The sequence below is a fragment of the Mustela lutreola genome, chromosome 2 (genome assembly GCF_030435805.1).
Source record: "Mustela lutreola isolate mMusLut2 chromosome 2, mMusLut2.pri, whole genome shotgun sequence".
In the NCBI taxonomy this organism is placed as follows: domain Eukaryota; kingdom Metazoa; phylum Chordata; class Mammalia; order Carnivora; family Mustelidae; genus Mustela; species Mustela lutreola.
The window spans coordinates 125,344,489-125,361,666 of record NC_081291.1 but is presented as its reverse complement, the minus strand read 5'-3'; the positions used below and the strand labels follow the sequence as shown (position 1 = coordinate 125,361,666).

Genomic DNA, 17,178 nt, shown 5'->3' with positions numbered 1-17,178 from the left:
ACAAGAAGAGAATTATTCCCATAGTTTCTATTTCAATCCCTTCATGTTTGAATACATCTCTTTCTGCAGAATTCTAATACCACCCTAATCGTTACCTTCATTTCCCTTTTATCTACATACAAAGCTTTCGCTAAGCTTGTAATTTGTCTTCATTAACCAAATACTAAGGGCAATATTGTAATTAAAAAATGTACCCACCTCTTTGAGTCACACATCTTATTGTCAGATATTTAATGTGTGATTTGTAGACATATACGTCTCAATACCAAAGTCAATATTTTAACTATAATCCTTAAGCAGTAATTCTTAGAAAATGGTCATTCATTCTTTTTTTTGGGGGGGAGTGAATTATTCTTAACAGCCAAATATTTCCGGTATCTGTAAGTTTAATACTTTTTTTTTTCTTTTTTAAATCTTGTCTATCAGGATTGCTTCTTAACCTGGAGAATACTATAACACAACTCCCCCCCTCAATGATTCTTATTATATTGGCTATAAACCATAACCCTGAAAGCAAATGAGCTGTTTAGGGTTATTTGTTCCCATATGAAGTGGCCTCAGATTGCTCTGTTTTTGGTATATTGAAGTTGGTCTCTATACAGTTTCCTTTTTTTTCCACTTTTGTCAAGCTTCTATCATAGACTTGCTTGATGCAAGGTTTCCACGAACCTTCAATTTGTAAAAAATGTAAAATATGAGTTTCTGTGAAACTCCATAAAGCAAAGTGCAATGAAATGAGGTATGCCTATATTTTGGGCAGCATTAGAGCTCAGAAGAAATACCTGTATTTTAATGAGATAATTCAATACAATTATTCAGCCTTCAGGAGGGTTTCAAATACAGCACTGACAGAGCTGTATTTAATCAGGCTACAGCTCTAATGGGAGAGGGACAATGACTTAGATAAGATATAACTGGGAGTATGTGCAAAGGAGCACCCATGGGAGTGGACCATAGTATCTAAATTGGGCATGGAATAAAGTGAGGAAATGAAGGCAATGAGGGGAAACAGAAAGGGAGGAGGAGTGGCAGATGCTACTTCCTGGTGCCATCAAAGAATTGGGAGTGAGTGAGCTAGAAGGACTCTTTTGCTGGTGGCCAGAAAATGGGATTGTTAAAAATGTGATCATACAAAGAGTGAAGACATCGGTAATGACATTGTTCAGGCAAGGACATGACCGTGGCAGTGGGATAGGAGGAAAGGAGGCTAAGGGAAGAAGAGTCTAGAATATGTGCATTTGGAAATTGCCAAGAATTGAAACAGGAGTAATTATTATAAGAAGGAGTGACAAAACCAGGAGCAAAAAACTTCAAAGAATGCACAGTAATGCAGAGGACCCTCCTAGTATTCTTCTAGGGAAAGGGCTACAAAGTGCCTGGGAGAAGGAACCACCACTTGAGAGGGCTGTCTTGGATGCAGTATCCTTAGGAGAAAGTCAGATTTTAGTTAAAGGAAGAAGGTCCAAAAAATATCATGAAAATAAGCCAGGTTAATAATTCTTTCTTTAATAGTTATATCTAAAAGTGTGTTAGTACAAGGGGGAAAAAATAACCAAACTACGGTCATTCTACAAAGATTTCCACTGTGGGCTGATGCTACTAAGGCTAGATGAACCTCTCCCTAAAATCAAGTTTCTTAGTTGGGTGAGCCAGGAGCATTTTGGCTTCTTGCTGTTATATTGGGCTGCTTCCACTCTACGTAAAGAACTTTTCCTTTGGTTGTCGGTTTTGTATGAGTTGTGTTTCTTTTGATGTGAGACTCCTTGGGTCTCCCTCTACTTTCACTCAGAAAGATGTGGGCAGACTTAAGATGTGCCTGTACTAGAAACATAAAACAAAGCAAAAGAAAAATGTAACAAAAACATTGATATACAAGCAAAAAAAAAATATTTTTACTGTGACTTGAGTGTAAATGTTTGTTCAAAGTGATATGATTCATCACCTTTAAGCTATATACATTTTTGTGTTTTAATCATCATGATTCAAAGTTATTTACTGTATATCAAGGTAAAACATCATTCAAATATCTGCTAAATTATAGGAAATTTGATGTACCTGTTCCATTTTGCGTACTCTGGTTATTACCTTATTACTAAAATAGAATAATATGCTATAATGTGTGAATAATGGACACAATTTATAACAATTAAATAAATATTTAAGTTTCATTTTAGCAACAGTCTGAGATAATTTCATTAGCTAAACAGAGTTCCTGTACCATGTTAAATGAAACATCTAATTTTACTGCTTAATACAAGCTTTAATTGTTGATATATTTTCTTATTTTGTTATGACAGCTAGCAGTGATTAGTCTTGAGTTCTCAATCACAGCTTAAAAAAAAAAAAAGTGACCTTCAAGGCTGGACTATAAAATACTGTTTCTCCCTACTGCAAAGAGTTTACGTATGAAGGTCTCTGAAACCCAATTGCATTTTCAACGGTGTAATTTTTACCCCTTGACAACGGGCCATCTTGTTTATTTATTACTCTAGTTTACGGTAGCAGCAGACCATTCTCTACTGTTCTCACAACCACCAGAAAGAAGGATAATTTACCAGTGAATAATTTGTTTGAGTTGATTTATTATACAGTCTTGAAAGCTCATTTTGACTGAGTGACCTTGGCTCTTAATATTTGGTCAATGCCAAACACATAATAGTTAGAGAATGAATATTTATATGTGGTACATGGAGATATAATGTAAATAGTGACTGATAAGATAACTGATATGCTTCAGGGGTACATTTTTGCAAATAAAAGTATGTCCAAAAAATGCACACGCAGGGCACTGGTGCTAGTGTGCAGGCAGCAGAGACAGGTGCCAAGAATAAACGAAGTAGCACCACACCCTTGAACGTGGAAGCAGACTAAGGCCTGAGCATTTAACAACCTGACTAAATTTACTCTTTCTCACTTTATCCACTTTTTAATGTTTAAAACAGCACTTCAAAATAGCTAAGGGACTTTGTGAGTCTGATGCTTTCTGCTTAATATCTGCTCTTTTTCTTAATTGGAATTCTGTTATTTACCATTATTGTAAAACCTACAAATGACCAAATAAAGTAAAAGTCACTTTCATTTGATCTGGCTATGTACACATTTATTTAGTGCAAGCCAGACTCAGCAGGAAACAGGTTCTAACTGTGTGGCTTGTTGCCACCTTCTGATTGTCTCACTAAATGTAAAATGGTTGTTGGCAGGATTTTCTCCTGTTCTTTAAAAAACCGACAATGGTAACTTTATCTGACTTTTTCTCTTTTTTTAATTAGCTGATAATTCATTAGTGTCAATCACTTCTTTGTAGAAAGAAAGATAGTATTTCATCGTCATGATGTGACTGAGCCAAGTGCGCTGTTCCTCTAAGATCTGTAGTTTCGTATTTTCAATATGTGTCAGTTCTTTTCCACAATCACAAGTGACTGAGACCCATCTGATGCCTTTTTTTCTTTCTGAGTAATTTATGATGGATGTCCTAAATGCAAAAATTATGTATGTGCTTTATAAATTGTGTGATTCTAGTCCTCAGCCCATCTATCTCCAATCTTGATTTTAATTACCAACAACTCCAACTTTGGACTGCCCTAGAAATAGTAAAGAGTGGGTACATTAGGTACCTGGCCCTGTGTCCTCCCTAAAAAATCCAAATCCATCCAATTAAAATCTAAACAATAAAATAAAATTTTTGTTCCCATGGAAATTCCAAATCACATTAGATTTCTAGTAGTTTGACCCAAACTGGCATATCTGGAAGTTACCATTTTGAGTGAACAGGACTTAAAAGCTTTCTCTCAGAAGTAGCTTACCTTGCTTGCTCAAATTGAGATAAATTCAATAAGAAATGGGCCATCCACTGGGTACAAATTCCTAAAAATATGTTTAGTATCAATCCACAGTATATTTTTTTTTTATTTTAAGATATTATTTATTTATTTGACAAAGATCACAAGCAGGCAGAGAAGCAGGCAGAGAGAGAGAAGGAAGCAGGCTCCCTGCTGAGCACAGAGCTTGGTGTGGGGCTCGATCCCAGGACCCTGGGATCATGACCTGAGTGGAAGGCAGAGGATTTAACCCACTGAGCCACTGAGCCCCCCGGCGCCGCCGCCCCCCCCACCAGGTATATTTTTGTATGGACTGTGACTACATAACTAATTAAAATTTGTATTTCATATATTGATATCCCACATCTAGTTCAAGCAAGGTGATGGGACAACTGGGTCTGCAACAAATTCTGGTTGTCACTATAGTATCAGAATTTGTCTCCTGAAACTAGTTTTGCTTTCCTCCCACTTCTTTTTGAACTCATATTTTTATTGAATAATGTCCCTTAGTTATTATCCAGAACATGTCATCCCTTTTGTATTCCTTAGAATTATACTTTCTTTTCTTTTATGTCCTGTGTCACAATTTGTTGCTATTCCTACGGCTTCCCTTTATCATAATTTCTTTCAGTAGTCTGAGTACTTCATTCAGATTTGTTTCAAGTTTTCTTTTCAGTATCTACATTTTATATGTGTCACTACATTGATTGAAATATGGTAATGACTTCTGACCATTTTCCTACTTTCCCATCATAGTAATGGTCTATTATATTGTGAATTTTTCCCCCCCTAAGTGCATTTTAAGAGTAAAACCCTGTGCCCATGACAGAATAGTACCACAATCCATTTTTCTGTAAGTATTGCCTCTCCGGCAACAATTTTAAAGTTGTGTTTTTTTAAAAGATACTTTTAATCTTGGCTCATAATAGAGCATAAAGTATCCCTGACCTCATACTGATTAATTTTATTCAATCTTTTTTTTTTTTTTTCATTTTCTTGGCTTAACCAAAACATAATTAAACTCACACATGTTATTAAATATACAACTCCAACTTTCTGCCTCAGGAGGAGACTGGTAAAAAATAAACCACACATGAATTTAATTCATCCAGGGAAGTTTTGCTCACTCTTCCAAAGCAGCCAATATCCAGATCAGTTTCTGCACCAGGCAGACAGACACTGTTGGGAGAACTCATTCCATGCAATATGGTCAAATTCATGCTGGATTTTCATCTGTGTTGGCTAGCTGGATCCTTGGGCAATATTTAGAATATGAGAAAATTTTCAGAATGCCTTGCATACTTTTTAAGAAGTGGGCGACCTGATTCTTCTAAGTATGCCAGTTTGGTGCCTTTGGAAGAGGGATTTCTACTATATTCAGTTTAGATATAATTATCTACTGTCTTCTGGCATATTGCACTTTTAAATAATATCCTTTTATCAATGTATTGTAAAATCAGTGTTAGATTATTTATCAGCAGTGTACTAGCTCCCACATTTCTCTCTACACCTGCGTTTTGTTTGTTTAACTTCTTTAAATAACCAGCTGAGATGATTCATTGTGATTCATACTAAAGAAGCCAGCATGAAGAATAGAAAATGTAGGATAATAAAGGACTGTTGTTTCCCCTGGATGAAATCATATTGGCAATTTCTTTTTTTCTCTTTAGCGATGCCACAAGATATTTTTAAAATGACATTAAGTAACATACATTTTTCCCCCCAAATAATCTTCTGTTCTGCTTTTAACCACTGTGTTATGTGAAACATAAATCATACTTTCCCTTGTCACTATAAATCAGTGAAGTCTAAGCTATGATTTTGCAATTGTTAGCACCTTTAAAGCTGTGATAAGCTCATCCATAGAAGAACAGGTTCTGTGAAATACTATTAAAATAAAAAGCTATGTTTGTTTGATATAAAAATGTAGTTTTAGAGTATGACCAGTACATTTCACTCTTAATTTAAGATGAAATTGAGTGAGTCTTTAAAAAAATACAGCCACAAAATAGAACAAAAAGATAGAAAAGTGGAAATAAACTGAAATATAAAACTTTTTAGAGGATAAAACTTGGAAGAAAGGCCACAATGGTAGGTAGTAAAACTATTCTTTAAAATCAGACAGTTATGCATTTGTCTTGAAGGTTGTAGACCAGACTTAAACACATGGGTTTATGCCAAAATGAAACTCATCAAGATTCAGGAGTGGCTGGGGAGAAGAGGTATTTTGGGCAGGTCCTGGCAGGTTAGAAAAGAACATACAGATTCAGTGGGGGCAGACAGAACTGTAGTTACTAGTCTTACCCAGATGTCTTAGAGACCTTCTGGATAGGACATGTATGAAGTTCCTTTGAGCTTCTGATCTACTATTGGAAATTGTTTTAGGATTCTGTAACAATGGTCCTCGAGAGGAACAAGTTTTCTGAGGACACTATGGCACTTTCAGGGTCACTCCACAAAGCCCTAGGTAATGTGCCAAGTGTCTCATGTCCATTGTGACATTTAGTCTTACTCTAGCCACATGAGCTGAACTGGATATTGTTAAGAGCAATTTAGAGATTAAGAAACTGTGAGTGAGGTGTGGGGTAGGGTGTGTTTATGTTTTCATTGGGTGTATCTATTTAAGCAGTAGGTTTAGGGATTGAATAGAGATGGCTCTATCAGATTCCAAAGCCCCTGCCCTTTCCACTACACCACACTGCCTCCCAAATGACTTGAAGGGGACAAGGCTGCAATGTGATGACTCACTAGAAGGTAGGAGTAGGGACAGGTTTCCTTCAGGATGTTTTAGAGCCTCTTCTGAACTGGCCTCCTTAAATCTGAATACTATCTCACTATCTATCCACTTACTCATAATTCCTCCTCTTCTCTCTCCCTCCCTCCTTCTCTCCTCTACAGTTAATATTACTACTGCTTATAATATCCAGATCTGTTCTTTGTATAACACAATGAAAAAAAATGGAAGGATTGAAGTTAAAGGCAACTTTACCCTCTAAAAAGCTGAGGATTAAGGGATTAATTAGTAGCAATTAATATTATTGTTTACAGATGTAATATCCTTGACTGCTTTAATGTAGAAAGAGTCTCAGAACTTCAAGAGGTCCATTTTAGATGCCCTCGATTTCTGGGCAATTCCATGATCTGTCTTTCAAGTTTCACTTCCTCTCTGGATTTACTTAAGATATTTTATACACAATAAATTCTTTAGTCTTTCTCATGAGCATTTATTTTATTTGATCCTTATTTATTCTCCACTTGTGGATTTTATCTAGCTAGATTAAGAATTTATTAAGATTGAAGATTTAATCTTTGCCTTTGCCTCCCTCCCAGTATTTATAGAACACCACACAAAATAGGACTCAATACGTTATTTACTGAAAATACATTTGTATTTTACTTTGAGGCAAAGGAAAAATGCATTGTTTCTTTTTGAAATTTAGAAGTCCATTTCAATTATCCCTTAAATAACAAGATAATTTTACTAGGCAGTCTTAATTATTTTGTATTATATTAAGGTTGATTTTTAATATTCATCACATATCAGTATGTTCTGCCATGCTATAAAAAGTTATTAATGGGCACCTCTGTGGCTCAGTGAGTTAAAGCCTCTGCCTTCAGCTCAGGTAATGATCCCTGGGTCCTGGGATGGAGCCCCTCATCAGGATCTCTGCTCGGCAGGCAGCCTGCTTCCTCCTCTCTCTCTCTCTGCCTGCCTCTCTGCCTACTTGTGATCTCTGTCTCTCAAATAAATAAATAAAATCTTAAAAAAAATTTTTTTGAACTTATTAATTTTTGGCTTTTCACCAGAAGGGTGACAACTATTTTTGAAGGCTGGTTGTTTAATTCCTTAACTTTTATATTATCCCTTTCCTTGTTCTTAAGAAGTTCGAGATGCAGTCCTTGGGAAGAAAGAATGGCTCCAGATTCATACTCAGCACATAATAGAATTGCGAATCTTTATTACAGTGTCTATAGGGAAGCGTGTGATACAACAATGGGGAAGTGGGAGCACTGATTTGAAGACGTGAAAAGTGACATCTCTAAGAAAAAATCATTAGTCAAAGTAGTTTTACATGTCTGAAAAATGAGTTGGTGCTAATTTATACTTAGTTTGTGTACTCTGATAACAGGAACTTCCATTTATGGTGATTTCTATGCTTAGAGATTGAAATGACTATTCTTTTCCCCCCGGGAAGTTAAAGGACAATAATATTAAGTAATCTAGTCAAAACTACATTGATAGTAATTAAGTAGATGGAGCTCTTACATGTTTTTTGATACCAAGACCTGGGTCTTTAGACTCCCTGTGCATATAACTTCAAGATAATTGTATTAACTCTCACTGAGAGAAATCTCTAACTCCCAGTTCATTTTCTTTGGTCAATGGACTTATTGCTTATTAAACCTGAACTGTTAAGAGCCTCAATTAGTCCTCCATTCTCTGACATTCACTGTGACTTAAATGAAGTTTTATATATTCTTTTTATTGATTATTGGCAGGCCATATTTTAATTCAATTTAGTTTAGTTTGACTTATCATTACTCTAAAATAGCTTCTTTTCTTATCTTTTCTTTTCCTTGGCAATTATTATTGAATTTTAGCAAAATTAGTTGTCCTTATTATATGCCAAACATTTCCCTAAGTGACTTTGTAGGCATTATTTAGTATAATATCTCAAAATATTATCTTATAATTCAAAATTTATTCAACACAATTATTAGTAAATGACTATTATGTCTTAGATATTGTGCTAGCATCTAGAGATACAAAGAGATAAAACATATTTGATGACCTGGTGGGGTTCTTTTCAGTCAGGGAAAGGAGATAGACAAGGCAGATAAGGATAAAAATATTGCAGATACTATAATGTTCTGATCAAAGTAGATGATTCAGTGATATGCCAGGCATAGTATTAGTCTGAGGAAATGGCCATGAACAAAACAGACAACAATCTCTTCCTTCACAGAGCTGACATTCTAACAGGGATTCAGTATCATGGGGGAAAAATCATTTAGCATCACAACTTACATAGAGTCAGTGATGTTAGTTTCTGGGTCTTATTTAAATGGACATATAAGTTCTAATTGTCATTAAAATGCTATTAGGAATCTTTGGAACATCAGTTATGTATACAAATGATTAAGATAACATTGAAAGTAAAGCTACTTTTCAGTTTGTAAGCTTATACTCTGGAAGTAATACATGGGGGATTGTGTAGATGGCAGGTGTTCACTATCAGGGTCCTTTCTGGAACAAGACAGCTCTTAAAGCTGTCAGTTCTCTACATCCTCACTACCATGAAAGATAAATTCATTTAAAGCTAAATAAAGTAGAATGGTACAATTTATCTCACTTGATTCAGTAGTAATGTCTTCAATTCTGTAGTGTATGTTAGATCAGAACAGATTTTTCTTTCTTAAGTGGAAGACTAAGATGTCGAACTTGTTTTTTTCTGTTGTTCAGTCTTTCTATTCCAGTATAATTTAAATGTGCTTTTTTTGTCTTATTTTTTCCTTGTACAATGGTATTTCCTATAAGGTCCCCATATATTAACTTCAGTGAAACATCACTATTTAAAATAAACCATAACTTCACAAAATGGCATTATCATTATAACTGTTTAAATAACAGAGTGCTGAATATCCTCAATGAGCAAAAACTTCTCTCGCAACCTCAGGTTTTGTTATATCAAACAAGATAATTAATGAATATAGAATGTACTTTGAAAACATCAAAATGCCAAAGCCTGTGAACTCCTACAATTAATTTTATTCATATTGTTGATGTCAGTGAACAGAAAGCATATAAATGTGGCAATCTCTTCATAGTTCTCATGAAAACCACTTATTTCTGCGCAGTTTTTTTTGGTTATTGGATTTTTTTCTGAAAATAATTTATTAAATCTCTTTTGTTTATTTAGTAAACAATTATTGAGTGTCATAATTGTGCTGGTTTCTGAAGAAAGTGACATGTGAAATAGTCCCCATCAGATGAAGGGGAAAGACAATAAATGTTTAGTTAGAGGTTGGTAATTCTATGAAGACATATTCTATACATCAGCTGTAATTCTAACCCAGGTAATCTTTCTTAGCTCCTCAGTTCTCTACAGTGCTTCTTAAACTTTAAAATGTGGGTAAAAATCTGGGTAGCATGGATATTCCTGGGCTCTATGACTGGAGAGATTCAGCGGGTCTGCGAATCTGCATTTTCACAAAGACCAGGTGTTTGAGGATCTGGAAACCCTTGAACTTCACTTGGAAAGAGTCCTTTTGTGATCTTTCCCTTTTGCTTGAGACTTCCCCAGCCAAAGGTCCCAAATGGCCTCCTCATCTCTCCATTTGCTTTGATCAATGCCATGCTCTCAGGACTGCCAGTTTAGGCTGGCTGCCAGGACAGCCATCAGGCCCATGTTCATTTCTTCACCTCGACTTGACATAGTTCTCTGTATTGAGTTTCTGACCTTGCTGGAATCAATTGTACCTAATTTCCTGAGAACAACACCACCAACTGTTGCCTCATCCAGAGAATGACTCAAATGGTGGGGAATATTGGGAAGAAGATGATGAGGGAATGTCCCTTTCATGGTATAACAAAGGATTGCTTTTTAAACAAGGTGGTAAGTCACATCAGCTGGAAAGTGCCTAACTGGAGGGAATACTTTTTGTAACACTTTATAAAATGTTCATCATTCAGCCCTCATAATCTATGAAGCAGATGCTATAATCTTATTCATTTTATAAATTAGGATACTGAAGCTCAGTAATTTGCCCAACATCACACAGCTACTAAGTGGTATAGCAGGGATTTGAACTCAGGTGGTCTAGCTACAGTTTCTGGTGGCCATTATCACTGTACTAATGCTGCCTTACTCTTAGTCAAAGGAATGTCCTATTTTTGCTGCCACCATTCATATCAAAATGACCAGTAAGTTATACAAATAGGAACAAAGCATAACAAACAAAAATCATCCCAAAAGCAAAACCAAGCAATGTAAACATTACATAGGATAGTTTTCAATGTATTTTCAAGTCAAAGATATATTTCAGCTTCAAATTACAGGAAATTTTGAGTAAAACAAAGGAGCCCATGGACATATCACAACAGAGTAACATATCTCATGCTCTCAGAAGAGAAGATAACTTCTTTTACAATCTTTTTTTTTTTCCTCATACAAAAATTTAGGATATGTCATGAAAAGCATGAATTTTTGAGTCAGAAAGATCAGGCTTCTAATTTTGGCCTGACATCATTTGCTTGATGATCTAGTACAATTTGCTTGTCTTAATTAATTCTCAGATGCTCTGAAATAGACATGACAATGCAAGTTTTGGTGAGTATTAAATAATATAAATACTTACAGTGCTCAATACAGTGTCTGGAACATAGCAGTCTCCCAATCAGTACTTATTTACTAGTATTATTATTATTAGTAGTAATTATTATTACTAGTAGTAGTGGTAGCAGTAAATATAATACTCTTAGCAGAATATAATATTTAGAATATTTTTGTGGGATTAATATTATAATTTAACTATATATAAATTTAATTATAAAATTTTAACTGCTGTTCCTTTTTGACATCATGATTGCAGAATGATTATTTTGCTCCTTTGAGGATGTCTCTTCTGAGATGTACTCATTTATCTCCACCAGGTGATCAACCCAACACTCAACTGCTAGCTCTGGCCTCACGCCTGCGGGAGAGTGCTGAACTCTTCCAGTCAGATGAGATGCGTCCTGCTAATGATCCCAAGGAAAGAATTCCCATCCGTGTCCGAATGCTGAATGACATTCTCCAAGACATGGAGAAAAACTTCCTGGTACAGCAAGTGCCACCAGGTTTTTATAGGTAGGATATGTGTCTCAACCTTTATTTGTTTATGCCCCTCAATTAAATTTTTTATGTTTAACTTTCAGAATGTGTACCTTCTGTGAAAATGACACTATTTTTAATGTAGATATTATGTGTAGTTATATGAGTAATTATTATATCTACACTTCGAGGACCATTCTCTTACCCAAAGGAGATTTCAACTGCATGAGTATAGAATAAAGGAAATTGGCTTGGAAATATCATATAGAAAATGACTAAGAATTTTATTTGACATTAAGCTCAATATGAGTCAGACATGACATGGCTATGGGAAAACCAAATGGAATTATAGGTCATATTGGGAAAAATACTTTCTTGAATGAATCAAGAGACAAGCCTACACTATTTTTCATAGTAAGACCACATCTAGAGTATTGCATTTAGTTCTAGAGGCTACCTGTCAAGATAGAGCTAAATAAGTTTAATATTCTGGGGAGAGTGGGATTTAGATGAATCTAGAAATGGGCAGGAGATTAGAAATATTAGTCAGAGGGCCATAAGAGAGTGATTCCTAGAAACATTTTAACAATTTTAATATTTTAATAAACCCATTTTGATATGGAAGGGGGATTCAATTTTGGTTTTTAGAGGATGAGAGGAGTATAACATGGTTTTTATTTTATAGTTTCTGATATAGTAGACATTAAAGAGGGAAAATGGAATTTGAAAGATTCTAATATACTTCACGTATTCTTATTTAAGTTTTTTATTTTTCTACAAGACACAAAATATAAGTACACATGCCTTTCTATGTAATAGAGGCATATATAATGTGTGTGTATAACAATTTAATATATGTGAGTGTGTTTATGTCTCGTGTGTGTGTATGCATGTGAGAATGTGAAAAAAGGAAGGAGGCAAAGAGATACTGAACAAATAATGAGGCAGGAATCTATTTGGCCCAGAACTCTCATTCATAAAGGACCTCAAATTTAGACTTTTGCACTACATCACTTTATGTGTGTGTGTTTGTGTGTGTACATATATAACATACAACATTAAAAATATTCTGGACTAAACATACTGTGCTTGACCTAAGGACACAACTAGGACTAAATAATTGAAGCCTGGATCAAAGATCTCAATCAAAATTCCACTGGCATTTTTCAAAGTGCTGGAAAAAACAATCCTGAAATTTGTATGGAACCAGAGAAGATCCCGAATTGCTAAGGAAATGTTGAAAAAGAAAAAGCTGGGGGCATAATGTTGCCTGATTTCAAACTTTCCTACAAAGCTGTGATCAACAAAGCAGCATGGTATTGGCACAAAAACAGACACATAGACCAGTGGAAGAGAGTAGAGAGTCCAGATATGGACCTGTAACTCTATGGTCAAATAATCTTCAACAAAACGGAAAAAAATATCCAGTGGAAAAGGTAGTCTCTTCAATAAAGGAGCTAGGAAAATTGGACAACTATGTATAGAAGAATGAAACTCAACCATTCTCTTACACAATACAGAAAGATAAACTCAAAATGGATAAAAGACCTGAATATGAGGCAGGAATCTATCAAAATTCTAAAGGAGAACATGGGCAGTAATCTCTTCAACAACCACCACAGCAACTTCTTTCAAGACACGTCTCCAAAGGCAAAGGAAACAAAAGCAAAAATGAACTTTTGGGACTTCATCAAGATAAAAATCTTCTGCAGAGCAAAGGAAACAGTCAGCAAAACAAAGAGGCAACCCATGGAATGGGAGAGGATATTCACAAATGACACTACAGGAAAAGGGCTGATATCCAAGATCTATAAAGAACTCCTCAAACTCAACACCCAAAAAACAGATAATCATGTCAAAAAATGGGCAGAAGACATGAACAGACACTTCTCCAAAGAAGACATACAAATGGCTAACAGATACATGAAAAATCATTCACCACCATTAGTCATCAGGGAAATTCAAATCAAAACATTGAGATACCACCTTACACCAGTTAGAATGGCCAAAATTAACAAGAAAAGAAACAACGAGTGTTGGAGAGGATGCAGAGAAAGGGGAATCCTCTTACACTGTTGGTGGGAATGCAAGTTGGTGCAGCCACTTTGGAAAACAGTGTGGAGATTCCTTAAGAAATTAAAAATAGAGCTACTATGACCCTGCAATTGCACTACTGAATATTTACCCAAAAGATACAGATTCAGTTAAAGAAGGACCATATGTAACCCAATGTTCATAGCAACAATGGCCACAATTGCCAAGCTGTGGGAAGAGCCAAGATGCCCTTCAACAAACAAATGAATAAAGAAGATATAGTTCATGTATACATTGGAATATTACACTTCCATCAGAAAGGATGAATACCCAACTTTTGCTATCAACATGGATGGGTCTGGAGGGGATTATGCTTAGTGAAATAAGTCCAGTAGGGAAAGTTAATTATCATATGGTTTCACTTACTTGTGGAGCATAAGGAATAACATGGAGAACATTAGGAGAAAGAAAGGAAATGTGAATTTGGGGAAATCGGAGGGGTAAATGAACCATGAGAGATTGTGGACTCTGAGAAACTGAGGATTTGGGAAGGGTGAGTCTGGTGGTAGGTATTAAGGAGGGCATGTATTGCATGGGGCACTGCATGTGGTGCATAAACATATTAAAAAAGAAGAGAGAGGGGTGCCTGGGTGGCTCAGTCATTAAGTGGCTGCCTTTGGCTCATGAGCCCAGGGTCCTGGATTTGAGCCCTGCATTGGCCTCCCTGCTTGGCGGGAAGCCTGCTTCTCCTTCTCTCATTCCCTCTGCTTGTGTTCCCTCTCTCACTGTGTTTCTCTCTGTTACATAAATGAAAGCTTAAAAAAGAAGAAGAAGGAGAAGAAGAAGAAGAAGAAAGAAAGAAAGAAAGAAAGAAAAAATTAAAAAAAAAAGAATTGAAAATTGAAGCATAGCAATACACATTTCATTACATATAAGAAAAATTTTCCGATAAACAGTGTTCTTAAAAGAGTAGATATGATGCTTTTATAGAGTAGTGAACTTACTGTCACTGCATGTATTCAAACAAAGGCTAAGTAGCTCTAAATATTTTGACTGTATGAGGTTTCAGGAGGCCTTTAGTACCAACATTCTGTGATCTGACAAAACACTTGATCTCTCTGTATCTTCACTTCTACATTTGTAAAATGAGATAGGAGAATGAGACCTGTTTAAAATAAAAAAAATCTTTCTTAGTTCTGATATTTGGTGATTTTCTGTTATGATTTTAAACTCAAAATCTCATTTAAATATATCATTTCTTCTAACACTTTGACTTGCATTACAAGACTGAAAAATGTTAATTTATTACAATAGATATTTTTAAGACACTGTGGTAAGCGCCACAAACATAGAAATTGCCTGAAGTTAATAACACCTGCTCTGATAAGATTGTATTACAGAGGTGGGGATGGAGAAAGAGAATAAACAAGGTATCTAAGTAAAGTAAAGTGTATGGTAGATCTAATAACAGCTAAAGAAACAATTAAGCCACATTATTAAATTCAGCATTATTAGAAGTCTTAATCAGAATAGGTAAATTATATTTTTAGAATATAAAAATTTTCCTCAGTTCTAATTTATGAAAAATTCAAAAATTAATAAAAATTATACATTAGGAATATAGTTTTATATATTATGATTTAGTAAATAGATTCATCATTTGCCTTCCTTGGCACTTACTTTAGATATAGAAGATCCCTATGGTCTGAGGTATATGTCAGGGAACTTTGCATTACCACTTCAATAATATTTATTTATCATACATTTTGAGTGGAAAAAGAGATATTGATTTTTTCCTGAGTTAACAGTGATTAAGAAAGTGATTCTTTTTTCCTGTTAGTGATATGATTACAGTATAACTTGTATCCCAGTGTGCAAGCTTCAAAGTGTTGATTATGATAATGTTCTAACTCATAACAGACTTTAGAATTGAAAGCTTATGGTTCAATATTTTGGCATTACTTTAACTATTGCTACAATTGTTAAAGAAATACATGTTTGCCTTATTCTCTTTGGCCCTATTAATTCATATATATGCCAAAATCAAATAGATAGATGCGAACAGATCGCTTCATTTTAACTTATCTGACTGACCTTTATCCCAAGATAAGTTGATCTGAATTTTTACTTCATTCCTGAAATATATAACAAGTCATCCTACTTCATGTTTTCTCTTAGTAGAGAATTCATATTTAAATATTTAATTTAAATTTAATTTAATTTAAATAAAGAATTCATATTTAAATATTTAAATATTCTTGAAGCAGAAATATCAAAATTACAGTAGAATTTCTATTCCCAATTCTTTTAAGCTCTTCCTTTATGGTGGAGGAAATGTTCAAAGTACAAAAATGGGTGTGACAAGATCATATGCAGTTAAAGAAAATGGAAAAATTGATTATAATGATAACCATATGGAGTAAAGATAAAATTGTTAATTACATTGTATAAAAGAACATTTGGTGAGCAAGATTCATTTTTTCTAACATTAAATAACCTTTAGAGATGTTATTCATCTAAGAATCTCACTTTTCAACCTGATGGTGTTATGACAATTCTCATCAAATATACAAGGAGGAAGTCAAAAGTAATTTGCTTTTCAAGAAAGTTGTTGACAGAAGTTCATTGTATAAAACTAAATATTTCATTTAGAATTTGGATCATGTCCCAAAGGATACTGCTTCAACCAAAGTGTCGCTAAACACTGAAACATTATTTTTGGAACATGTGAAGGAATTTTCTTCATAATTCAGCATCAGAAGATTCAAAAATTTTGAAATCCTACAATGTTGCATATAAAATGTGTTTTCTCATAAATAAACCCTCATTGGACACTGCTCTGTGCATGCATATTGATAGAAACTGGCAATATAAGATCCCTACATTTAAGGAGTTTAAGATGTATATGATATAAATTATGAAAAAAAATTTGAAGAATACTTATGAAATTTCATAATGAATACACAGGCAAGAAGTATCATTGGGATTCAGTGAAGAGAGAAATTATTATCCTGTGATGGTTAAAAATGGCTTTTCAGGGGATAAGGGATATTTACCTGGGCTTATGGGAATGGTAGGATGTTCATTAAATTAGGGAGTGCTATTGACTGAATTATTTTCTTCCCCCAAAACTTGTATGTTGAAATGTGATCCTTAGTGGGATGATATTCAGTGGTGGGACCTTTGGGAGTCTCTACCTTTCCTCATGAGTGGGATTAGTGCCGTTATAAAAGAGACTCCAGAGCTCTCCTTTGCCATTTCCTGTCTTGTGAAGATGTGATGTCTGTGGGCCAAAAAATGGACCCTCACAAAGTGCCAAATCTGTCAGGACTTCGATCTTACACCTTTCATCCTCCAGAACTGTGAAAAATAAGTTTGGGTTGTTTATAAGCCACCAAGTCTGTAATATTCTGTTATAGTCTCCTAAACTGTCTAAGAAAGGAAGCACTTCCAGGAGAAGATGATGTGAAGAAAGACACAAAAGAGAGGTTGTGCATCATTTGGGGAGTGGA

General features: G+C 34.8%; 1 protein-coding gene across 5 annotated transcripts in view; it reads left to right on the top strand.

The window, feature by feature from the left end:
* The window catches only part of NAALADL2 (N-acetylated alpha-linked acidic dipeptidase like 2), a 1,363,661-nt gene that overhangs the window by 1,301,122 nt on the left and 45,361 nt on the right, over window positions 1-17,178 (top strand). For all 5 annotated transcript variants that reach the window (XM_059163440.1, XM_059163438.1, XM_059163439.1 and 2 more), the window contains one exon: window positions 11,473-11,668. In XM_059163440.1, the coding sequence (XP_059019423.1) occupies window positions 11,473-11,668 (196 nt within the window). The remainder of the gene's footprint in view (window positions 1-11,472; window positions 11,669-17,178) is intronic.